The sequence below is a fragment of the Epinephelus lanceolatus genome, chromosome 18 (genome assembly GCF_041903045.1).
Source record: "Epinephelus lanceolatus isolate andai-2023 chromosome 18, ASM4190304v1, whole genome shotgun sequence".
NCBI classification, from domain to species: Eukaryota; Metazoa; Chordata; class Actinopteri; order Perciformes; family Serranidae; genus Epinephelus; species Epinephelus lanceolatus.
The window spans coordinates 23,937,940-23,964,086 of record NC_135751.1 but is presented as its reverse complement, the minus strand read 5'-3'; the positions used below and the strand labels follow the sequence as shown (position 1 = coordinate 23,964,086).

The 26,147-nt window shown below is 42.4% G+C and overlaps 1 protein-coding gene and 1 long non-coding RNA gene across 2 annotated transcripts in view; both read right to left on the bottom strand.

The window, feature by feature from the left end:
* The window catches only part of LOC117268641 (ras-related protein Rab-26-like), an 83,538-nt gene extending 74,128 nt beyond the window's left edge, over window positions 1-9,410 (bottom strand). The window contains exons 1-2 of the mRNA XM_033645260.2: window positions 8,796-9,410; window positions 6,774-6,884 (exon numbers count right to left, since the gene is read on the bottom strand). Coding sequence (XP_033501151.1) covers window positions 6,774-6,884; window positions 8,796-8,990 — 306 coding nt within the window. The 5' untranslated portion in view covers window positions 8,991-9,410. The remainder of the gene's footprint in view (window positions 1-6,773; window positions 6,885-8,795) is intronic.
* A 1,207-nt stretch (window positions 9,411-10,617) lies between these two features.
* Window positions 10,618-26,147, bottom strand: part of LOC144458611 (uncharacterized) — a 55,577-nt gene continuing 40,047 nt past the window's right edge. Inside the window, exon 4 of the long non-coding RNA XR_013488003.1 lies at window positions 10,618-11,071. This is a non-coding gene — a long non-coding RNA (uncharacterized LOC144458611). The remainder of the gene's footprint in view (window positions 11,072-26,147) is intronic.

The following is a 26,147-nucleotide window of genomic DNA, read 5'->3' as shown; positions in this document are numbered from 1 at the left end:
GGTAGAAAAAATATTGAATAACAAACACAATGCGTCCTAATAAGGATTATAGACCCACCAACGCGTGATGTCAACTTTAATTTAAAAACAGCTTTAAATTCCATCCTTGTGTAAGACTTATGGGAAAAGTAATGGATCTAAAGCAGCTGTGTCTAAATACTGTCTGATACCAACACAAAGCTCAGGCATAATATATTTCAATATGTACGAAAAATGCATGAAAAGTCATCACAAGTGTTAAACTGTTTATTGTTTGCAAGCTCTGCATCTCCTGTGGATCGCGTTTAACATATAAATGTCTAATTCAATTCTGAATCATACTGCTTTACTCATTTTAATGGTTCTAATATTTCTAATTAACTACAAAATTAAATTCAATAACGAAGTGTCTTTTTAGCTGAAGCTGTTGATGTGCGCCCTGCAGAGCCAGACCTTGATGAAAAAAAAGACAGGCTTGGAGGAGACTTCTAATAGAAAGTCCTGCAGAGATGCTCCTGATTAATCTCGTAAAAGAGACCACAGTTGTCTTCCACTGACAGGGCACGGACCTACAAGTGACATACGGTGATTAGATGTCTTAAGGGTGGAAAAAAAAAAACGAGACACTGTTCCCAGGACATTCAAGTGTCCCTTAATTTTTATGCTCACATCACATCAGAGGCCCTTTACACCCAGAGAGCAAAAAGCAGCACACAACACCTGATGCCTTCCACATACTGCTTATGACCTCTGATTGAAGGGAGAAAAAAAAGAGGAAGTAAAGCCGAGAACTTTATGAGCGGCACAATCAAGAACAAAGGCAAGCTCTGCCCTGTGGTCGATCCCAGTCACCTTGCCTGGTGGTTAGCACCTGCATTGCCATGGCAACTGATGACCTGGACAAGCTGCACGGTAGCTTATGAGAGCACTGCATTCTCTAGTGAAATTTGGTTTTTATGCAAAATGGATTTTTCTTAAAGGGACACTACTGATTTTCAACCAGCTTTGTGTCACAACAATGTGGGTAGTATGTGAAAATGAACTGTGGTAAATTTTAATTCATGTTACCAGTGCACAGATCTGGTAAACCCACCCTTCTAGTCTTCTAACCACTCAAAGTGCTTTTACACTGCAGCTCATCCATGCCTTCATCACGTCCAGAATTGACCACTGCAACAGCGTTCTTCATGGTACACCATCCAAACTCCTGAACAAATACCAATACATCCAGAACCCTGCTGCCTGTCTGCTCACCTATTCCCGATCCTGTTATCACATCACCCCTGTCCTCCAGATTCTCCATTGGCTTCCTGTCCCACAACGCATCGAATTCAAAGTCCTTCTCCTCACTTACAAAGCCCTCCATAACCAGGCCTCCTCCTACCTCACTACTTCCTTCCCGCAGCCTCCACTCCTCTGATGCCGACCTCCTGACTCCACCACTCAGGACCAAGCACTGAATCTGGGGCGACAGGGCCTTCTCTATAGCCGCCCCCTCCCTCTGGAACACTCTCTCCAAACACATTCAAGAGTGCACCGACCTCTCCCAGCTCAAATCACTACTCATAACACATCTTTTCAAACACCTTTTTATGTATGAATGATGTGTGTATTTTATTGTAGTCTGTTGTGTGATTGTTTTTAATGTAAAGCGTCTTTGAGTACCTTGAAAAGCGCTCTATAAATAAAATGTATTATTATTAGGTCACATTCACACACACATTCACACACTGGTGGTCGAGGCCACCAATCAAGGTGCCACCTGTTACTCACCTTAAACACACTCACACACCGATGGGACAGTCATTGGGAGCAATTTGGGGTTCAGTATCTTGCATGGATACTTTCGATATGCGGACTGATGTAGATGACCCGCTCTACTTCCTGAGCAACAGCCACCTTCCTCAGCATGCTTATCCAACTGATTTCCTGCCAGCTCTAGGACTGTTGCTCAAACTATAGATTGTACTTCCACATTTTCGTATGGCTGCCACCATGAACACAGAGGTTATAGAAGCGGATCAAAAGACAGACCTGCTCTCTCTGTTTCTCAAACTCGCACCAAACACCAATCAAACTGTAAAACTAAGCAGTGCTGATCAAATATAAACCAAGATTTGGTGGCCGTCAAATTGTTCCCTGTGGAAATACTGCTAAGCTCACATTACCTCACCCACCAGCAGGAGTGTTTATTGGTCCATTGTGGCGCAGTGCATTCTGGTAGTTGGAGGTTTTCTACCTCTTGAGCAAAAGTCAATACCACAGTCCTTTTCCTCTCTTTTCTCTGGTCCTGAAGCACCAATTTCAAAAGCACTTGAGTCTTTCTACTGCACAGACAGCCCAGTTTGATTACAAGAAGTGAAATAATTTCTGTTAAGCGGTGATAATAAAAAGATTAAAAAAAAAAAGCTGCATCTGAGAAAATTGACCTTAACTTTTAAAGAGGTTCACATTTTAACTGCAGGTTTGAATAATCCTCAACACAGTCAGATTTATTAGGATGATAAGAGCACACAATCTCTGGGAAGTCATAACAATAATTGTAGTAAAAGCAATACTTGTTTGATTGTTTGATTAAGCTGTAGAGGTGAAATCACATCCAATTAATGTGATTTAGTCTTAACTTCACTGCAATAAATGTGCCACAGAGCCGCATAGAATCAGTTCTTTTTTACTATTTATGTTAAATGGTGATTACAAATCAGAATTAGATCAGAAACAGATTGTCTTGCTGTCTTGTGATTAATTGTTGTCTATGAATTTATTGCTTAATAATCCTTTTAAGAGGAGATCTTATAATCAAATGCAATTCGTGCGGAGCTATATTTCTTACTCTGACTCCATGTATTTTAAGCCTTACAAGGCACCAGTGTAATCCTGAGAACATGCTGAGGCTTATACAAGATGAGACTACAATAAACAAGAGAGGGATGGAAAACACAGCATTTCGCTGCAGCTTTGAAGTGGGAACCGGATCAAATCCCCATATGAAGTAAATTGCCCGTCTTTCCCACCAACTAAAAAGGGATCAAAACTGTCTTCTGCTAAAAATAACAATCACGGCCTGTCTCTCTTTCTCTGTGCATCTTCCACGGGAAGACAAACACAGAGGACCTTCATGTTCTCCTGCTCAACATCCTGGTCTCTCAACTTCTAAAACAGATTTGTGCAGTCACGTAAAAGGTAACTTTACATGTACGCACTCATTTGTGTGAACACTGTGAATATAAGTAAGGTAAAATCAAGATAAAAATATGCATGTTAGGAGGGATCCTCGTGTTTCACTTGCACTGAAAAACCGAACCATTCAACAAGAACCCATGCAGAAGAGAACGGGATAATAATAAAAATTATTTATGCCACACAGCTCTGTGCCACACTGCAATTAAATAAGTCAATGTGACAAAAATGCAGACTAAGCACCAAACTTTATGAGTTTTGTGCTTCCTCCTCAATTATCAGTACATGCAGCGGGCAGAGATAGCTGATAAAGGCCTCTGCTTTACTTTGATAGGCCCAAATGTACATCGGGACTACAGACAGAGTGTTATAAGAGACGTTACATAAGTAAATAAATCAACTGCTCATCCACCCACGAACTCATCCAACCCACACACAGGGCTATACAATGGTTGGTTACTTTAGTTTAAACACACACAGTGGCAGTCCGTGCGAGCATGTCTCCCAAGAGTATAAAGGATCTTATGTTGCACTTACACTTTATGTAATGGTGAGTTAATTTACCGTGATGGGTGGAGGTGCAAGTCAAGATAAACTTACATGGAGAGTTTCCACTTAGCTCAGACAGAGTGGCGGAGGAACAAGTTAGCAGTTGACAGGCACTAACTAAAAGTGATGAGGGAGGGGAAGCAGTAAAATGCATCTCTTTAATGATTCAGACTGCAAATGAGTCAGTTTTACGTTGACCACTCACATCAACATCAAAATCTGAGATCTCCGAGAAGTCAAAAACCACAAACTGAGGCACTCAGAAATGACCACACAGGTTAGTTAAAGGGGAACTGAATCACTTTTACACATTGAAGTTTGTTACAGGTCTTGGGGAGTACTACTGCATGAGTGAAAAAAGTTTTATAAAATCTTTTGTGGCTCCAGAGGGAGCTGCTTAACATCTATCTAAAGTGATGTCACTCACGTCAGAAGACTGCAAGACTACAAGTCTGAAAATGAAAACAATCTGTGAGTTTGGAGCAGAGCTTGTGTTCAACTTTCTTGTTGTCCGTCATTTTGATGGACAGGGTCGTAAAAATTCCATCATAATCAGTGTAACCTGCTCATCTTTCATTCTCCACTGCACCAATCCCTCTTTTTACTCATTTTTTGGATTCCAGAGTTTTAGTAACATTAGTAATCAACAGCAAATGTATGACGCTTCGGCTGTGCGGGTGTTGCTGAACATGACCGCTCTAATTTTTCACTATTTAAAATGGGTATAATCTTATTTCAATGCAAAGCTGCAAGCAGCCTATCGATACACTTGGCACATCCTTGCCCTGCTCTTACTTTGTTTGTCATGAGACTCCTGGAAGTGTATGAGCTCCGTGACCAGAGACAGTTTGTTAGCCCACCCGCACACACACACACACACAGTTACAGGTCAAACTTCTAGCATCACACAGCTAAAGTTACCAAATGGTTTTGAACAGATTTAAGAGAGTCAAGCCTTATATGTGTTGATGTGAGTTTGTCGGGATATTTAATGGCTCTGTGTCGGATGTTAGCCTCTGCAACTGTGTTAACTCATGCAAACCAGGCAGCCCTACTTTTTCAAATTTGTACATCAGTGCCATCACAATTATTGGGCTTTTTAAGTTTCCAACACTCAGCTGCCGGGACATTTTGCATTTGCACATTTGCAGACTTGTACTCTTCAGCCCCAACTGGGACTGACTCGAGTGACATCAAGGTACCAGAGCCTTCGTGCCTGCTCCACCAGACTCACGAACAGCTTCAACCACCAAGCTGTCAGGAAACTGAACTCTCTCCCCCAGCCCCCAGTAAACTGAGGCACTGCAGCCTGATACACAATAAACACACACACAACACAGCCCTGACCTCTTACACCACCCACCCCCATAAACTCTGGTTACCTATACTAACCATATTACCCAAAAGGCACCAGCCACTTCACCATATACTGTTCTTGTCTGGTATGCAAGCTGCTATTCAAACTGTTGAAAATGTGCACATTTGAATTGACTGCAGTTAGTTCTTTGGACTTCTTGATTGCTCTTATTTATTAATTTTTTTGTATTATTATTATTTGTATTAGTTTCTATGCTATACTATCCTTTTGCACTGCCTGCATCGTGGGTCAATTCAGAGTGAGACATTGTTCCGATTCTCTGTATGCCTGTACATAACTGTAGAATTGACAATAAAGCCTCTTGAATCTTCAATCTTGAATTTTGCAATGCCTACCACTGCAATGGCTCAAACAAAGGGGTAACCTCTTTGGCTGAGGCCAGCGAGACGACATGATCATGTATGTGAGCTCAAAGACATGAGCAGACAACAGCTCATTAATATGTACACGCCACCAACTGGACAGGGGTGTGGATTACTTAAAGTTACAGTAGATCTCTCAGTGTTTCCAATCTGTCAAAATGATGGACGGCCTCCAGATTTTTCCGTCAATGTCATATACAAATAATTGGTAACACGACCCCTGCTGTTAAGTTTGGCTCTGGTTTCAAGTTGAAAATAAGTGAGCTTACCAGACCTCTACAGCCTGCTGCTCATCTCTGATTGAGGCTGGCGGCTTGAGGCTACATCATTTGCTACCAGCATAATGAACCCAAACCTTTGACCTAAGGTCGGCACTCGAGTTGCACTGCAGCTGGAGCTAGGCAATATATTACTATTATATCGATACTGTGATGAGACTAGACATCATAGTCTTAGATTTTGGATGTTGCAGTATTATAAGTGTCGTCTTGTCCTGGTTTGTAATTTTCTGAACCTACCAGACTGTTCTGGCTGTTCTATTACTTGCTCTTACTGACCAAAAATGTCAATAGTCAACCCTACAATATCATCGCAATGTTGATATTGAGGTTTTTGGTGAAAAAAAAATAATTATTTGATTTTCTCTATATCGTTCAGCCCTAATGTGGGTGTGCAGTCACCAGGTTTTAACAAGGAAGATGAATGCACAGAGTGTTTCTGGCTCTGCCGCATTGATTTCGATCGAGTCTGACAACAGCACAGGAGTACGATGCTAGATCAGCATGAAACTACTACATGAAATTGTCCAGAAAAAGTCCAGTGATTAAAAGCACTAGTTCAGCGAACACCCAGGGCTGTTACTGTACTGTAGCTGACTCTGTGCATGAGGTCACTGTAGAGCTGGAGGCAGGCAACTGTCTCCTTTTGCCGCCCTGGGTCAGAGTGTTACTCAGAGCGGTTGCCTGTCTCTGCGTCCTGGACACCTGAGTGTGATCATTAGAAAAGATGGACACGTTCCTTCCCGGCTGCCCGTGTGGGACCGCAAAACTAGCACATGAGAGACACACTTATCAACCAGGGAGACTAAAAAACTAAAGCATGTCAAACTAATTTAAGAAATCAATATCCTATCTTGTTAGACGTCTAACACAGGAAATACTCATAGCTCTGGGGCATTAAAGACACTGAATAGCTTTGAAAAAAATCTCATTAGTACATATGGCCCCATTTTTATTAAAGGTACTAAACCTGACGGTGTGTTTGCATGCATGTGGGTGATTTGTCAGTTTTTGCTTGTTTGACTTTGGTTGCAGATTTCAACTCACCCTAAAGTCGATGCCCACGGTGGAGATGAAGCTGCCAGCCAGGAAAGCGCCGTCTTTAAAACGCACCAGTAGACATGTTTTCCCCACACCTGAGTCTCCAACCAGCATCACCTGCAAAGGAATACAGGAGGGAAAAACTCAGCCAGGAATAACTGGAGGGCTGAACAAAGAAACACACACACACACACACAAAAATGTGCAAACAGAGGTGCGAGGGATAAAACTTCAGTCTGTCTGACTAATCGATAAAGGTAAATGTCAAAAAAAAGTGAAGAAACAAGCATAAAAAAAGACATGTAGGAGCACGAAGAAGAGGGAGCTTTTGCTCATATGTTTAATTTTATATCAGTGTCTGGTTGTTTGTCCTCAGGAAGAAAAAAACAGGACATTTGAATCATTCAGCTAAATTAATCCTGGTATTTTGGTGCGTGGCCAGTGAAGAGGGTGGATGTGAATGAGTGTGTGACTGCTCATTATGGCCACCCAGTGGATGCCCTTTCTGTAAGCGTGTGAATGTACACAACCGTCTTCAATGCACATCTCATGCGTGTGTGCAGACACACAAAACAGACACACTCTGGCTTTGCTGCTGCTCTTTTTATTCCAAGCTGTGATGAAGTTAAAGGTTTGATGTGGTTACTGTTATCGGGTTAGCTGAGAGACTGTGATGCCCTAGACCCTGGAAATCAAAAGCGCCTCTTGGGTGCTCAGAGGAGATGAAAGACAGGAGGAAGAATGAAGGGATGTAACAGGGTCAGATACAAAATACAGCAGGGTAATATGCATGAAGATCTCGCCCTCTGTATTTCAACTCTTTCTTTTTCGTCTCTGTATCTGTTGTTCTTCCTCTCTCTCATGACTTCACCATGAAACAGCTTGACATGTGCTTAATGTTTGCAGGGGTGTGCAGGAGGAGGCACCTGGTCTCTCCCTGCCCTTAGGTTTTTATAAATAAATGCAATCAATTTCCTCTCTGACTCAATGCAGAATAGCGATCAGAGGGAACGGTAAATGCTGAAACGTGGCACAGTGAAATCAGGGAGAGGTCCACTCTTAAGGTAAGAGCTACAGGTGGGATCTTTTGATCCAATGCAACATCAAAATGAGCATTATGGCAAGAGCTCTAGGAAGAATTAGGACAAAAATTGGAGTGAATATTGTTGGATTTCTGCCTGAACATGCTGCTACTTGTCATATCACATAACCAAATGTATTTACAGGAGTATATCTTACTTCAGCTCAGTCTGAAACTGCAAAAATTGCCTTTTTTTTGCAGTTGATAATTTATTGGCTGTAAGGATGCTGTGTACTGTAGAGATGGGAGCCCCTGCAGCCAACAAATAATTAATCTAATAAAGATATCTGCAGCTCACATGGAGCAATCAATCCAATTTCCCTGCAGAAAGAGCACCACAAAGACATCATGCGCTCGCATCAAACAGCTGCTTCAAAAACACGGAGTAGGTGGCACAAGTCCCTTGAAGCTATGTTGGGAGTACACACTGCGAATCTGTGGGTGTGAAACTGTGTTTGTGTTGTGGTGAGGTGACAGTTCTCTACTCGACACTGAAATCGCTCACTGTAAATGCAAAAGCCAGTCATATGTGCAGCAGGGACAACACATGCATTCAACCAGTTGCACACAATGATTTGTTTGCTGGCTGTTGCACGGCAGAGTGCACCTCTCTGGGTTATCGATCGACTATTGACACAGCTGGTGTCAGCAGCCCGCTGCTGTTTAATGAATAAAGGTGGTTGTAAAACGGAAGACAATGAAAGATGGACAGGAGGAAGACACTGAGGAAGAATATAGTAGACAACAAACACATGTACTGTGTGTGTTTTTCTTCTTTAACTGATATATTTTTGCCCTAAAAGCCAAAAAAGTGTCCATATGATCATTTACTCTGTGCATTGTTTGTAATTTCTGTTATTTTGGGGCTTTAAATGTCAGAAATCAAAGCCCACTTTAATGTGAGTTGCAGTTTGTTATCATGCATTTGCTAAACAACAACATCCTACCTTGAAAGCGATGTCATAAAACTCGCTGCTGTTGCTGATGGAGGGTCTGCTGGGATGGACCACGCCGTTCATCTGAACAATCCCCGGGCTGCTCCTCGCAGCCTTCCCGGCGGTGGTGGTCCCTTTCCCAGTGGGGCTGCCCGCAGACGGGCTGCTGCTCCCGGCTTTGCCTTTGGCAGTCTTCTTGCGAGACATTTCAAGGTTTCAAAAGCAAACAACAACAACAAAAACAAAAATCTTCCGAGGGCTTAAAAGTTGCTGCAGCGAGGAACTTGAATCAGCAGACTTGTTTTCACCTGCGCGTTGAACGCATGTTCCTCGACACCTCCTCTACTCAAAGTGAGGAGCGAGAATTGTCCCGAAATGTGGAAAAAACAAAACGCGCTTGCTTCCGTTGTTGGTGTTGGTGTTGTTGAGTCGCTTCCTGCTGCTGGCAGCTTGCTCTTTTCAGGACAACAGCCTCGGCACTGCGCGTTAGAGCGGCAGCGATGTGATGTGATGTGGCACAAAACTCCACCTTGAGCGCAAAACAGCCGGGACGCAGGGGCGCTGCACTTTGAGCTGAGAGGCGCCTCAGCCCTTCATCCTCACACTATAAACTCACTGTGCTCCTCAGGGACAAATATTGTGGGTTTGTTGTAGAGACTGTGGTAACTTTGACCACGTGACTTATCTGTTGACAAGGTAACTGTACGGACTGTATGACACAGATGTATTATCACTGATGATTATGAAGGGAACACAGGACACTGCTCATGGTGCTGCATTTACATCATGATGTGACACTGATGTTAGTCAAAATCAGTTTATGTCTCATAAGGTTAGAAATATTTTTCTCAGTGGATATTTTCTTGCAATAATCTGCTTTTTATAATTAAGACAGTGTGTCCCTAACCCTCAAAATAAGATGCATTTACCATATTTGGAGCATATGTGCCAATATATGTAGGTTTCATGTGTTTTTTCGGCAAACTTCCGGCCTACCTCTGCACCCTTAAGTGTGTCAGCTCAGGTAGTTACCAGCTACCCTCCCCCAGGTGGTTGCTTTTTTAATGTACCCCAGGTTTTAACAGATGTGTGGAAAACTGCATTCTCCTACTCTGCACCTTGGACATGGAGCAGTCTTAAAAACGATCCACATTTAGAAACACTTCTATCCTTTGGTGAATTTTATGGGCATTATAAAGAATGTGGTGACAGAGGCATGTGCTTGTTTTTCTTGAGAGACCACTATGCTGGAATAGTTGTTGTTTTATTGTGGATTTTTTTTGTATTATAAGTTGTATTTATTGCATTAAGTGTGTCTCTTGTAAAACAGGTTTTCAATCTCAATAGGACTTCCTGCTTAAATAAAGGTTAAATAAAAATGTATGCATGTTCATGATGTGTGTGTGCCTGTGTGAACACAACATGTGTGTTGAACTGTGTATGAATTAGTGCATGCTTAAATATTTTTGATGCGGATTCTTAAGATTAGCCAACGAGCTGAAAGTGATCCAATTAAAAATCAATGGCTTTCACGCCTTAGATGATGTCATGCATGTATGAGGTGCTTTAAATATAATAACAGGTGTCGTCCATTCAGTTAGTGATTCAATAAGGAGCCAAGAAATTGCCTAATGTAAGCAACCAAAGTAATGTGTCTACATCAGCATGACTGTTATTTATATAATGTGGAGGACAACCAGCAGCCACCTGTAGAGCGCGCTGGAGATGTGATTTCAATAATGCACCACAAGAGGGCGACATAAGAACACAAGATAGAAAGTCAGACGCAACAGGGTTTAATAACAAAGTAGAGATGAAATCAGTCTCTGTAGATTATAGCTACCCGTCAGAATAAATAAAACTAAAATTCTGTATCACATAACAAATGTAAGCTTTACATCAACCTGTCTTCTTCATAGTATATTTACAGAGGAAACACAGACACAGGCATCCAGACAACCTCATTCCTATATGCAATCACCCATATTTTTCTCCAGACACTTTTATGTCAGTTGGGTAGACATAGGGAGGTTATAAAAATACAAACACGTCAGTCAATTGTTATTGTATCACCACTATACATGTACTTCTCCACATTCAGAGACACATCTGTATTCATGGATTCAGTTGCATGTAGACAGTATTGATCAAACTCCTCCTCTCCACTGGGGTTATGGAGAAGTTGTGTCCTTAGTCAGTCTCAGCAACTGCAGTAGTACTGGTGTCCTCAATCTCTTCCTCCATTGTTGGACAGTTGGTGGCTTTACATTCCCCCTGTGATCATTTTTCTGCAATCAAGCAGATATATCTGGTTTAAATTGACTGTTTTAGACAGGAAATAAACTGCCTTGTTTGTGGGAGGCGACAAAAACAAAATATGTCACATATGTGCTCATATGAGATGCATATCACACAATTTCAGTTGATCTGACAGTCATACAGTGCAGGGCAGTAATTAGAAAGCATATTGTGGGGGGCACATCCCCAGTGTACCAGAGGTGTTGATTCAAGTCACATGACTTCGACTCAAGTCAGACTTCAATTTCAATTTCAATTTATGTATTTAAAAAGGGACAGTGCATATTAATGAACATATACACGTAAATATGCCAGATTATAGCCGTAGGCTAGTTTCCATCTGTAGTCCCTTGGCAGGTTGATATTACATCAGATAAAATAGAAAAGAAGAAAAGAAACAGAACATACACAATAAAAGTACACAGATCATTCAAGACATATACATACAAGTACACAGAACAGAGTACAGAGACCAGTCAAGCTAGTGTGCAAAAAAGGAAAGTGCTTACCGTAAAGTGCTGGTGCATGTAAATAAAGTGCTGTTGCATAGATAACATATGGATTGCACAGATTTAAATAATACAAATCTAAACTGCACAATGCTCTTAGAAAGTGCTAGTGCATAACAGAAAATTGACCAGTACTAAATGAAGATTGCACATTGTCCTACTACATATTACTAATAAATAGTACAGTTATAAATATGAAGTGCATACTGCATATTAAAGTGCTTAAGAAATTGCACGTGGCCCTGTAGTACACTGCTCTGTTACATCAAGTTCATGGAGGTGATTACACATGGTCACAGATCTGGTTGGTCCTAATCCACACCTTCAGAAGCCTCTTGAATGTTATGAAGCTGGATGATTCTCTGACTGAGAGTGGTAGGCTATTCCAGAGCTTGCTACCTTCATACGACATAACATTTTGTCCAACTGCAGCCTGCCTAAAAGGCAGACTTGAGTCACAAATTTGATGACTTTAGACTTTACAGGATCAAAAGTCCTGCAACTCCACTTGGACTTAAACACCAATGACTCGTGACTTCACTTGGACTTGAGGCTTTTGACTGAGACCCTCAAACCCAAAGATTAAAAGGTATGTCATTTCAAATGTTAACGCTATTTACTCCCAGTCAGCACTTAATTCCCCAGATCCACTTTGTTGGAACCTATCTGACAGCATCTCAAGTTGCGGGAGAGAACCATCAAGAATGAACTGTAAATGTTATTGAGCAGCAGTTGGAAAAAAAATACACCAAAGATAATTTCATTCACATATAAAATCTATGCTGTGGTCAACAAAAAATGTGCAGGTCGAAAATGACAGACGTCGCTCAAGATTTAAAGCTGCACAACGAACAGTAGGTCGAGGACTTGGGACTTGGACTTGAGTACAGACACTTGCAAATCAATGACTTGGTTCCACCTCTGTGTGTGCAGCAGTTTTACGCATGATCAAAAGCCGTTGCCCGCCTGCTTATGTCACTGTACGCATCGAAAGTGGACAACTACACTGTAATATTAGTGTTAGTTTGGGGGGTGGGGGGCAGTTCAGCTTCCTCCAGCCGCCATCAACAAGCTGGTTGTGATCAGCGCAGAACAAGATGGTCACTGGCCTCTCTGTGACTCTAACCCACACCCGTTATAATTCACAACACAATTCAAATGTCTCTCTGTGACATGGAGGATGTCACTCCGTAGCGGGGGCCACATATTGTCTCCATTTGCAACAAAGAACAGCAGCATATTCTGGTCAGACCCCGATCCCTCTGTGGTCAGTAATGAGATGCTGTTGTTTCCCCCTCCTCTGTAATCTAGTTTGTTATGCAATGTGAAATTTGTGTATGATACAACTGCCTTTCTGATCAGGTGCCAGGCTGTCCAGGCTCATTAGAATACGCTCAAAGATCACAGCCCAGAGACCTTGTTTGCTCCCCACGGTGGGAGACTGAAGTGAGCTTGTATTACCTTTGACCTTTACAGTGTGTAGCCTGAATAATACCAGGCAAGTTCAGCTGATTAAAAGGTAAATCAGGAAAAAAACACCAGAGCAATAAACAGCTTGTGAGTCATATTTAAAGCAGTTTCTGAGCAGCGAATAAAATTTGACAGTTTGTTCACCTCTCACTGGATTTGGCGACGGATCCTTTTGTGGTAAATATTCATTGTGGTAAACTTTTGATGTAAAAATAAAACTTAATCGAACATCAAAGCGCCAAGCATATGCTAGTCCTCTTTTATTTCCCAACTGCCAAACATTGCAGCTTGCACAGCGAAGCGAGCAAGACGAAATTACACTACATAGACTTTTCGGGGACGTCACTTGTTTGACCCCGGAGTTTCTGAGCAGCTCTGGTTGTAAACACACAGACAGCTGTAGCCTCTGGTTTCTGTCTCTAAATCTGCTATCTGTCAGCATTTTTCCACACTCCACCCAACTCAGCGCAGAGCAGGGAGTGGAGCGTCATTGGTTTGAGGGAACACAAACCCCAAAATCCACCAACCCCCTTGCACAACTCCCCTCGACAGCTGAGATTCGTTCTACCCGTGAAGCAGCTGTCTACCGCGGCAACAGCTGGGCATTTTGGAGGGAAGAGGGGACGTGGATGGAGAGAGTGGTTGGAATCCGGCCCTGGTTTCAGAGAAATTAACAGCCTTGTCAAGATGAGTTAAATATGCCCGATGAGTGTACTGTGCGTTGCAAGGCTATAATGTGTACGTGTGTGCCATATGCTTGTGTGTGTCTCTGCTAACAAGCAGCACCAGCACATAAAAGCTCTGTGAATACAAACTGTGGAGGCAGTTAAGAGAAGCAAATGTGCCTTTTTCTTTGCTAACGCTAACAAGGCAGTGATCAAATTAAATCATTTTGTTTTCCAGTGTCGTGCACTGTAAATCAACTGTGTGATTCAGCTGTGGAGAATGCATCAAATCACATCGTTTCAACACGTTAATTAGGAGCAAATTACAGCCCTCTTTCCTGGGTGCAAGCATCATTAGAGCTGTTCCATCTCCATGACAATAAGTCAAACAGCCCGACAAGTGTGGGTGAGCGTAAGCGCAATGTACTCTGTCAGGTGCTTGAATAAACATTGTGAGCGGGAACATGGCTATAAGTGTGTGTGCCCAATGCAGTGAGGTCATAATGCCCTCAGGGTCACGTCAATCTGCAGGCGCACCCAAAGGCCAGGCATTTGTCAGTTTACTCAGGGTCGGGTGCCCCGAACTTGGGCTGGGTGGCGTGCAGCAGCCTGGCCAGTCGCTCAACCAAAGTCACAGCAACTGTTGATCTGTTGGCCGCTCTCTCTCTCAGCTGCCTATGACCCGAGTGCCGCGAGGAGGGGCGGGGGGCGTCCTGCCAGCCGGCATCCCTGTTTGTCAGGCCTTGGCGAGAGCAGCCATCAGTGGACTGGTACTGCCTGGCACTTATTCGCTCCCCGAGGCATCTTAAATGAGAGAAACAGAGTGTGTGTTTGAGGGAGAGGAAAATGGGTGGCATGAGTGCTGCTTGTTTGTAGTGTGCAATGTGAAAAATAAGTTACAGAGGACATGTTTTGATTCATTCTTTAATGTACAGGTACAATATAACTGGCAATCTTGACCTATAATACTTATTTATTCAGTTAGAGATATCCATTACTTTAACTTCAGTTCCAACCTACTCTATTGTCTTGTACCACTGTTAATGGCCTTACCATACGTGAATGAAAACAACAAATTAAAGCCAAAGAGTGTTAAGCATAGCTATCAGTTCTGTCAATCACTACTCATGAACTGTGGTCAAACTAGGCAGCACTGATCAAATATGAATCAAGATTCTGTTGATGCCTTGCCTACTTCTTATCTTACATGTTTTCATTAACAAAACAAAGTTTGCTCTGCCTGGTGGGCGGTGCTTGGTACTTTGCTGGGCTGTTTCCAACATGGCAGCCGGGTCACAAACTGTCTCATTTCACAGCTAAACAGTACACTAAAATATGCTTCTGAAAACATGTGAGGTGAAAAATTGGCAATGCAGTAACAGAGTCTTCATCATATTTCATCGGTGCTGCCTAGTTTGACAGTTTACATAAGCAGTGATGGACATGCTGCGTTAGAGATTCCTCGGCTCAGATTGGTTGTGTATTTACGTGAGAAAGGCCAAGCGCTACAAGGCACTAGAACAGGCAGAGGAATATGATTTTTTTTTTCATCTGTTTAATGTGGATATAGTGACGGTTTCAGCAATTATGACATAAAGTTAGTTTTTTAAAGTTACAAACTACAGCTTTAGAGCGGCTATAAATTATATTTTTGTATAAAAACACAACACGAAATGTCGTCTTTCCTTTGGACATCGCTTGCTATAATCGTATTTCGACTGGGACAAATCGTAGGTCACATATCACATATCAATTCTCGCCTCCCTCCATTGGCTGCCAGTTAACTTCATAATTGATTTTAAGATTCTTTTAACAAAGCTCAACATGGTTTAGTGCTGAGTTATATAGCTGAGCTTCGTACTACCTATGCTCCAAGTTGTGACCTGAGATCCTCAATTCTACCCTCACTAGTCGTCCCTAGATCAAGGCTGGTAACTAAAGGGGACCGGGCTTTTGCCGTCAGGGAATTCGGCTGTCTAGTACATGACTCGTTTTTAAATCATGGCTTAAAACAAATTATTTTCTTTCCCTTTTCATGCCTGATTTATACTTTTGTGACTTGTAACCTTTCTATTTATTTGCTTTGTATTTTTTTGTTGTCTTATTTCTATGCATTTCTTTGTAACCCTGTTTAGATAAGTGCTGTACAAATAAAAAATGTTGTGTTGGGAAGGTTACTTCAGAAATGTAAAGGGTTTTTAGATCACTAGTTCCCCTGTTAAAAATATAGTAAGTAATGCAACTATTTCCAATACGTTATGTTTTGATTACTTGACTAACAAATGTTTTAAACTGGGCAATAAAAGCGACAGAATGAATGTTAAATTCTACAAACTTTTTTTTTTTTTTTTTTTTACCAAAAACAACACATTTGGATGTAACCCTTTTATAATCACCAACATTTTGATTAGTAACTGTAATTTAATTACACATCTTTTTCCTCAGTAACTGTAACTGATTACAGTTACATCATTTTGTAATTTAATTACATGTAACTCCTCAGCACTGGCTATAATACACCAAAATGAAACAAAGTCAGTCACTAAATGGTGAGGGGGAATGAGATTAGAGGACATCCAGTTTTAATCAGGCATATTTGATATAAAGAACCTTTATAAGCTGTAAGCTACTGTCATTACCGTCTGTCCTGCATCTCTCTCTGTCTCTCTCTCTCTCTGTCTCTCTTTCTGTCTCATTGTGTCATACAGATTACTGTTAATTTATTATGTTGATCTGTTCTGTACGACATCTATTGCACGTCTGTCCTTCCTGGAAGAGGGATCCCTCCTCAGTTGCTCTTCCTGAGGTTTCTACTGTTTATTTTTCCCTGTTAAAGGTTTTTTTTGGGGAGTTTTTCCTTATCAGCTGTGAGGGTCCAAAGGACAGAGGGATGTTGTATGCTGTAAAGCCCTGTGAGGCAAATTGTGATTTGTGATATTGGGCTTTATAAATAAAATTGATCGATTGATTGATTGATATATTAGTTAAATTTTTAATGCAGTTTCATTGCTGTGGCTGCAACTTAAACTTGGGATTGCCTTTTAATTTGAGATGACTTGTTAACTTTTCTCTGCTCCTGAGTTCCCTCCTGGGAGACAAAAGGTGATGCATAAATGATCAAAGTAAAAGGTTTTATGTCCTCACTGTACTGTGTGTGCAATTCCTTGATACCTCTATATGCTGTAGCGAACACGACTGGAGAGAAATGAACCTTTGCACAAACAATGTGTTCTGGTGGCTTGAAATTGCCTTGGCGTGATCGTTCGCTCAATCTTGCCATGCTTTAATGTGCTAAACCAGTGAAGCCAAGGCCTGACTTCAAATCTGTCATCATACAAAATTTTTTAATTCTCTTTCCTCTACGTCGTAAAAAAGGTGACACCGTTAATTATTACCTTTCCAAAGACGTCATCACAGCATCTCGGTGTCACACTCGCAATTTCCACCTCTGCTTTAACACTGTTTTCACAGTCACTGCTCTTTTTTTTCCTTCATTTTTTAATTTTGCTGTAACCCAGCAGGGGGTCTGTATTAGTAAGGCCTCAGAGAGCCGTAGCAGGGTTTAATCTGAAGTGTTGAAAATAATACATGCCCAACCCTCCCTGGACCCTTTAAAAGATCCAGACATGAGAGTCTGAGCCAGGGTACCAGGATGGAAAAACTCTACGAGGGTAATAATCACTACCAGGGGCCCAATTTTCCCCAATATCTGCTCCTTATTTCACTCCCCTTATTTATTTGGATATAGGCCCTTTAAGTTAAATTTAATTTGAAACTGCTCCGCATTTCTACGGATTGATTTAAGGTGCAAGACACTTTTGTTTCCACTTGCAAAGATGCCAGTCTGTCATCTGAAGAAAAAGGGTACTGGGTGCATTTGATGGGTGTGTTATCCGAGGCCCGACCATAAATCCTTGCTAATCCAGGGTGCTTCCTGCAAGCGTCAGTGTCACTGTCTGTTTCTGTGGTGATCAGATTTATGACCTCACACATGGTGTCAAACAGGAAGCATTTGGCGTGGAGTGCACTGACACACCGAAACATGCAGAGTAAGCACAGGAGTCCTTTCACACACTGATCATGAGATTCATTGGCCTCATGTTAAGTTGGATCGAGTTGGAGCAAAAAAGTAAAGGGGCGTAAACCGGAGAAAAAGCAGAGATTCACTACAAGGCGTGCCTAAATTGCTCACTGCCATTTCAATCCTCTCTCTGCTCTCAGACGCAGAACAGATTGAGTTTTAGGTGGCTGTAATTTTTCACAGCTTAGCGGAGGCCAGGATAAAACATGACTCACTGTCCACTTTCTCCCTCATGCTGCAGGAGCAGAGGTGGGCACTACATGTCTGAGCTCAGGTGGAGCCGCGGCAATAAAAGGAGATGACACACGGATAATATACACATAAACACACACACATTACATACAAGCTGCGGCAGAGAGTGGGCACATAAGCACCAACTGGAGAGAGCCATGGTGAGCGGGAAAAGGTGTGAGCAGGAAAAGTGGTGTGTGTGGGTGAGTGTGAATATGCGAGAGTGTGCGTGTGTATTTGTAGAGTTTTTGCAGTTGTGACAGCTGGGATGAAGGAGTGGAGGCGGCGTGTGTGATTGGAGGAGGTGCCAACAGAGCAAGTGTCTCTTTATTTTCATCACACACAAGTGTGTCTGTGTGTGGATATATGTTCATGAACGCTATGTACATCTGTGTTTGTGCCTGTGAATCTAGCCTGTATGTACAGAACAGTCTGATCTTGTTTGATATGAGTGCAATATGGAGCCGTCATACGATGTATGTAAATTAGCCTCGTGTTTACATGATACATCCATGTTTTGATGTAATTGCTAATGCCTGTGCAGTTAAAGGGTCAATGCAGCCAAATCACTAAGAGAAAAAAAACCTCACTGTGCATTGTAGTTTTGGTTTTGTTTGCAATAAATAAATGTCAAAATTGGACAACTTTGCAGAACACCAGGTCACATCCACTGCAAACAATTTTAAAATGCAGTCTCAACCCAATCTCAAGAATAAATGTTGTGCTGTGGTTAATAAGTGGTTACATTTAGGCACAAAAACATTGGTTATGGTCAGGAAAAGATCAGAAAAAGATGTTTTGGCTTAAAATATCCGACTCTGTTGGCACATTTGCATCTGGAAATGCAGCTGATGTCTCACTAAGAAAATGCCATGAAACAGATAGTTTTGGTGCTGGAAATACCACCGATGTCTTGCTAAAAATCAGCCGACTTTGGTGGCGCAATCTTGGCTGGAAATGCTGCAGATGACTGACTAAAAAACAATCAATTTTGGTTGGAAATGCTGCAGATGTCTCACTAAAAACAGCTAATTTTTGTGGCACAATTGCGACAGGAAATGCCGCTGTTGTCTTGTTAAAAAAAAATGCCAAGGAGCAGCCGGTATCGGTGGCTTCATCGCCGTTGGAAATGCAACCAATGTTGCTAAAAACAGCCGATTTCGGTGGCACAATCACGGCTGAAAATGCCGCTGATGTCTAGCTAAAAACAGCCGATTTTGATTGCAAAACTATCGCTGGAAATATCTGCTGGAAATGAACTTGAGTTGTTGCCATGAAAATCAGACTTGTGCATGCCCTTCCACCACAACCAACGTTGGCCTTGGACGTAAATCATGATGTGCAGAATCCTCTTATATGTATATAATTCCTAGGGACAGATGGAAGCCCACCTACAGCCAGGCTGTGTTAAAGTTTCTGCCTGTTCAAAAGCATCCCCACATGTACTTGCTCATGCAGGGACTGCTACGTCTCTCTACATTAAAGAGCAGGTTCTAGACCTTCTCTATATGACTTGACTGGATTGGTTTTGCGATATCCAGCTCTGCAACTTTCCCTAAAACCCCTATACAGCTGAGGTGTAATTACATTTTCATTATAAAAGCATTGAAAATTAAATAGCAACATGTCTCTCCAGAAATAATGCCCTGGGTACTTTGAACAATCAACAGACCTCGCTATGGACAGTTTCCACTGGGGCAATTTCTTTTATTAAAAGTATTTCCAAACAAAACTGCCCACAGCACGGTCTGTGAATTATCCAGGCACACACGCTGCTCTTAAAGCTAAAAAAGATTTTTTTTCAATGCTGTGAGCAGCACAACAGAATTCTTGTGACCGCCTTTGTATGGGTGGAGGTGAACTCACTAACTAGCACAACTGAAAGTATCTGCAGAGCCTGATGTAACTAAATGTCTTCCTGCAGTTCGGGTGAACCTATCCTTCAGGATTTTGCATGTTTTGGTCATTGTACCAGTGTATCTGCTTACTTTGCATGTGATTGTGTATGCATGTATGTGTGTGTGTGTGCTGTAGGTGAGGTCACTCCGGTGCTGCTGCAGTAACAAGCCATGGCAGCAGCTGCAGGGAGGCAGGCAGGCAATGATGAGGTCATTCAGCAGGCAGGATTAAGGCCGTGACAACTGGCTCTGCGGCCAGTGCCAGTGCTGACCGGGGCAGTTGTGCAGTGGGCATGGTGCTCCAGTCCCAGCTCTGCACCAGCATTACCCCACTGTTGTTTTTTCATTAGCTTGGTACTGGCCCAGGGCGCTGTGCAGCTTGCCAGGCACACAGCGTGAACCCACAGTTGCTGCAGGGCTTTAGAGCCCTCTCACTCCGTCCCTCTCTGCATTCGTCTCTGTCTGTGGTCGCACACTGTGACCGCTGCCCTCACAGGGAATAAAGGATCAGATTACGTCCCAAACACACTCGTTAACTCAATTATGCAAGCCTTTAACGCTTTGATGTGTCGCGATAAGGCCAGGATTACTGAAAGGACAGATGCCATCTGACCACAGCAGAGCTTTGTTGCCACATGCCTCAGCTACAGTTGATGAGAGATGGACAAAATGGACTGGGGAGGGTTAGGAGAAGGGCCACGTATAACCTGAAAGGGCTGAAAGACAGGGACAGGCATGGAAGATATCAAAGTGGATAAAAGCTTTTTCACGATCTTCAAATGTCAGCTTGACATTTAAGGTGTGAAAACCTAAAATAGCTTGTAATGGATGAAACAGTTCCAAATTCACTTTACCTCACATCTGTTTAAAACATGAAGGAGTAACAGGATGTGCTATGTGTGGCTCTAAATTAGGTGATTTCGGGATCCATTTTCAATTTTCCGCACTTTAAATTCTCCTTGTTCGCTTGCAAAATGATGAAAATGCATAAAACACAGCAGCTAGTCCTTCATTGGTTCCCACTTATTTTTCAGTGGAGCTTGGACATAAACCTAAAACCATTAGCCGCACCACTGAGACCAATTAGCAAAACGTGGCCAAACAAACCTTCCCCTGCTTTTACAACTTGCTCTCTCTTCTTACTCTCCCTCTACTTTTTCTTTCACTTCTTTTGTGGCAGACTGAGACACAGTTTCTCAGTCTCTCGGCCTGTGCTGATAAGTGATTTATTTAATATGAGCATTCTTGCTTTGCAACTGTAGGGATGCTCTCTTACGGCCCGAAGGCCTGACTTATTGATGTCTATCTCCCACATAAGCTCCAGATGTGAACTCACTGGCTTGATGTTTGGTTCTGATGTTTTTTAGGGGGGAATGGATGGATTAGCTCAGCTGGAAAACTTTGCAGCCGCAGACCAACAGTCTGACCTGAAATAGCCAATGAACAAAGAGATGATGGTGACAGGCACCCTACAGTTATTCTGGGCTCAGTTATACATTTATCCCTTTACTTCAGAGATGCTGCCTAAGCTTTTATAGACCATACTTCTGTTCACTGATAATACATTCAGTTCAACCACAACAGTCTGAGCACAGTAAACATTTCCCCACTAGGTGGCAATGCAGTTGCAGACTCATCGTAGAGGGGAGATAAACACCTGTGGGATCACAACATCTCACTTCATGCCTTCTCCCTGCTGTCCTCTTGTGTGTCCCAAGTCTTTTAGAACATGTTATATTATCATTTGCTAAACAATTAAAGAGAAACCATTTAATTTCTCTGTTTAAGACGCAAGGGAAATGATAAAGAAGAAAAATCTAATTTTGTTGATGTACTTTGCAAAATATATGCAAGTGAATCCTCAAAAACAGTGTTGTGCTATTTACAGATCACAATTTTTTGTCATTATATTTAATTAAGATGTTAGATTTGATGATTTTTGTTTCATGGAGAGTATCACAGACTATTTAAATTTGATTGAATCCTATTTGAATGTGTCATTACGTCTGACAGTCCAAAATTGGATTAAAGGATTATTCATTTATTGTTTGCAAAAAAATAAACACTTTGCATTTTGCCCAATACAATTACATTATAATACCTGATATAACAATTGGGAAATGGTTCAGAAACAAGTGACAAGAGGACTGCTCATATCCTGTTTGCTTCATTTTGCATTAAGTAATGTTATATATGGTGTGCATATAACATTACATACACACAAACTTATATTTTCCCCTCATATGAACTTCGTAATTTCCAAAAGAACATGAATATGAGGAATCAAACTTCTTTTTTTCCCTACGCGATTTTAAATTCTTCCCATAACTATTGTTACAAAGCTGCATTGTGCTACGTAAACACAGTGGTGCAGCCTAGCACCTGCAGCTGAGTGACACTCATGACTACAGAGAATAACAAAATGTGGATGATAATGTCCCCATATGCCGCTGCAACACTGACTAGGACCAACAAACCACCTGCTCCAGATCCAATATAGTGTCACCGTGTTCACGATGTTACATGATCACGTTACTGAGACAGAAAACAAGGATAAGCACTGAAACCTCGGGGGAAGTTAAGTCTTTTTACTCGTACACGGCGCCAGTATCAGTGAGGCTGAGCAGTTAGCAAAGCAGTTAGCTCCATGACCTTCTCACCTTTCTTCGGGGTTGAGTTCCTGTTCTTAAACTACAGCCAGAACAACAACAAAAACAGCGTTTGATGTTGTTAGTGAGGTCTCTTTCTCTGTCTGCCTGGAAGTCCCCTTCTCTCTTCCTAACTACCACCAAATGGTGTCCTGTAATTCACAACGTGCATGCACATCATTTGAGAGCCGACTAAACCCAGAAGCCTGACTTTGGGATTTCTCCGCCACATAAAATGACTGCCATATTTAACGTAAACAAATGGCCAATAAAACAACAATAACACAAATAAACAAGTCAGTGTCAGAAATAAATAAAATGAAGACAATAAATCAGGGGTCTTGTTAGCCCCTGGAGTGTATTCGGGGACGCTGCGGTTTGCCAATGTCCGCAGTGTTTACTTATGTCTCACAGGGGCACAGAAAAGATGACGAAGGAAGAAAGGGATGATGTCAAAATAGGATGAAGTGGGTGCTGACAAGAGAGAGAAGACGATGGAAAAGACAAAAAGGAGAATAAAAAAAGTGAGCATGAGGGGAGACAAGCCTGGAATCAATAATCTAGTCTCTCCAGTCGGGCTGTGGAGGGGAGAGCGAGTGAGCGGCGCCTGAGGACAACAGACCGCATCCTTCCTTCCTGCTAGGCAACGTGGGGACAGGAAGAGCCACCAGGGGAGGTCACTTGGCCAGCGATTCACTTCCTGTCAGGGTCGCCAGGGAACAGGGGGTAAGTACATCCGGGTCACAGGAGAAGCCACCTGAGTGTGATCTGCCGCTGAGTTCAACCGCCCTGGATGTTGACCTCAATAGCAGCCAGGTGGGGAAGAGATGCAGGGAGAGGGGGTTGGAGGTGGGAGCAGGAGGGAGTCGAGGCCTGAGGGGCGAGGTGGCATCATTCTGTGTCTTCTCTTCACCAGCTGGGAGTCCAGAGTGTGAAGTAGACAAATGAGTCTGGGGGTGAGGTACAAAGACTGGCAACAATTTCATTTGTCCATCTGACAAAAAGGGGAAAAAATGGTACCATCCTGCTCATTTCAACAAAGACAAATCAGTTGTTCTCTAAGAAAATGGAAAACTGACAGCCCTGTGAATGTGTGTGTGTGTGGCTGTACAGTATTTGTATATTAGAATCTAAACAGCTTGCTGTTTTGGTGGCCTCCATCACCTCTTCTTACAGTGATCCCGCAATCTTTAAAATTGTTTTCTAAATGGCCACCCTCTCTTTGAAAGTCTGATTTCTGAAAGCTGACAGAGCACTTTTTAGCGCTGACTCCTGGAAGGCATTTTCAACAAGTTAGGGCCTGCCTGGTAACAAAATTATCATTCAAACATGCCTTAGGATGCATATAGGGGGTTTCCAGAGTGGGACTACATTGTTAAGACAAAGGGACTATACATGACAATAATGTGCGCTAGACGGAAACATGCACCGAAGATTGTGCCACCGAGGGCTACAACAGTGGACAAACTTTGCCACTGTGACGGGGAGAAGGGAGGGGGGGGGGGGTACTCAAGCCAGCTGAGGAGACGCATGTGCGTGTACGTGTGTGAGTGTTTGTGTGAGAGTGTGTTTGAGAGTGTGCCAAGCCGACCAGAGAGCGCTGGCAATTTCCTTGAGATGCAGAGCTTCACCGCACTCCCCAGGGGGAGGCCAAATAAACCTCAGATGTTCAGCAGGATCTGTCCCCCCCCCACCCCCCCACCCCCCACTCTCCCTCCACCTCCAAAGACTACAGAAACACATGAGAGTGAAGATGAAGAAGAGAGGGATAAGAGGACAGGGAAGGGGCGAGGGAGGTAGAGAGGAAAGGGGAGATTTCTGCTGTTTCATTTTTTAAAACTCCTTTGCTGTAAGTTGTCATCGTAGTCAGCTCTGGGGAGCTTTGCAGATGTTTATCATGTACAAGGGGGAAGAAAAAAAGGAATCATAAATTGTTCCACGATGCATCCAAGGTCACAAGTTCAGACTCATAAAGTACATGAATAACCCTGCAGAAGGTAATTATAGAAGTCGACCTCCATGTCGCAGGCCGCGGGATTTAACCTCACAAACCTGTCTAAATCATTTTGGGACAGAGGCTGGAGATGGTTGTGTCATATACAGAACAGGCATAAGCACACATACACACACACACGGTCAGGCCAAAGCAGTCACCTGGCTATACTGAGTAAATTGTGCCTAAAATCATTTGTGGAACAAACATGCCATCCCAACCAATACTGCTCTGTGTAATCTCATTCGTGTGGTCAAAGTCTTGCCTCTGCAACAGCCTCTAATTTGACTACCTGGAACAGATCTGTGAAAACCATCTGATCAACACAACCTATTTTAATTTATTTGATCTAGAAATGATGTTATTTTGAGCACATAAAGAGAAAAGTGTGATGCAATCTCTCCTAAATCATCTGTAGTTATCAGTAAAAGCCGTGCCAACAGTTAAGGGTCATTTTCATTATATTAATAAGGGGCCTCTGTCACACCCAGTTGTGTGCTCTTTAATGAGCCTGGAAAGCCACTGCACCACACACACACACACACACACACACACACACACATGCATACACACACCTCTAACACCCCACCCAGTGCTCAGAGTCCCTTGGTAATATGTATGTGTTAACACACACTGGCGGGTAAACAAATACAAGCGCCACTGGGCGTTCACCTGTTTACCCACTGCCCATCGCCCCACCCCCTGTCTGACTGTATTGCTTCACAGCAGAAAGATTTTTCATCCCTATACTGAAATTAGTATCAATTTTCAGAATTCATACACTTTATTCCTATGGTCTACAACACTCAAAAACATTGCTAACCCAAAACCTAGAGTGCTAAATCATAAATTTGTGATGTAGGCTATAAAGTCTGGAGCTGCTTCACTGACAATGTGCTGGGAAAGATGTTCTATATGACACTTAGTGCACTCAGGGGAATGTTCTGGGTATTTTGGCACATAAAGAACTGAGAACAATACAAAAGTATAAAGCCTATTTGGGTATAAAAAAGAAAACAAACATTTTGTGGGTCCACAAAATCCGGCTCCCATTCATTGTCTATGGAGCAGCTCTAGACTTTATACTCTATGACATCAAATGTTTGAGACTTACTTCTGTGGTTTCTGGCTTTGAGAGAGAGTAGCTCATGTTCACAAATATTGATTGAACTTTCCTTGACCATGGAAATAACATATTGGAATTCTTAATTGAGGTGGAGTCCCTCTTTAATGTAAGCATTGAAATTAAATGGAAAAATATGCCTACGATGCTGGTAATTGTTCACATACTTGCCTATTTACTACAGGTGTTACTGGAGGATTCCACTAGAGGGCACACCAGAGAACTCAGATTGTCGTCACAATTCACAATGTCCATACAGTTGTAAAGTATTTCTGATTCTGATTAAAGATAGAATTTCCAGCTTTGTGTTATGCAAACAATAAACATAGCAATACTCAAAGAAGTTGCTGTGTTGTTACTTCTGGACAGCGGCGCCATCGCCAATGGTATGTAAGGCCCCTAAATCAAGCACAGTGTGACGGTGGCGAATGTGTATGTTACACTGCCA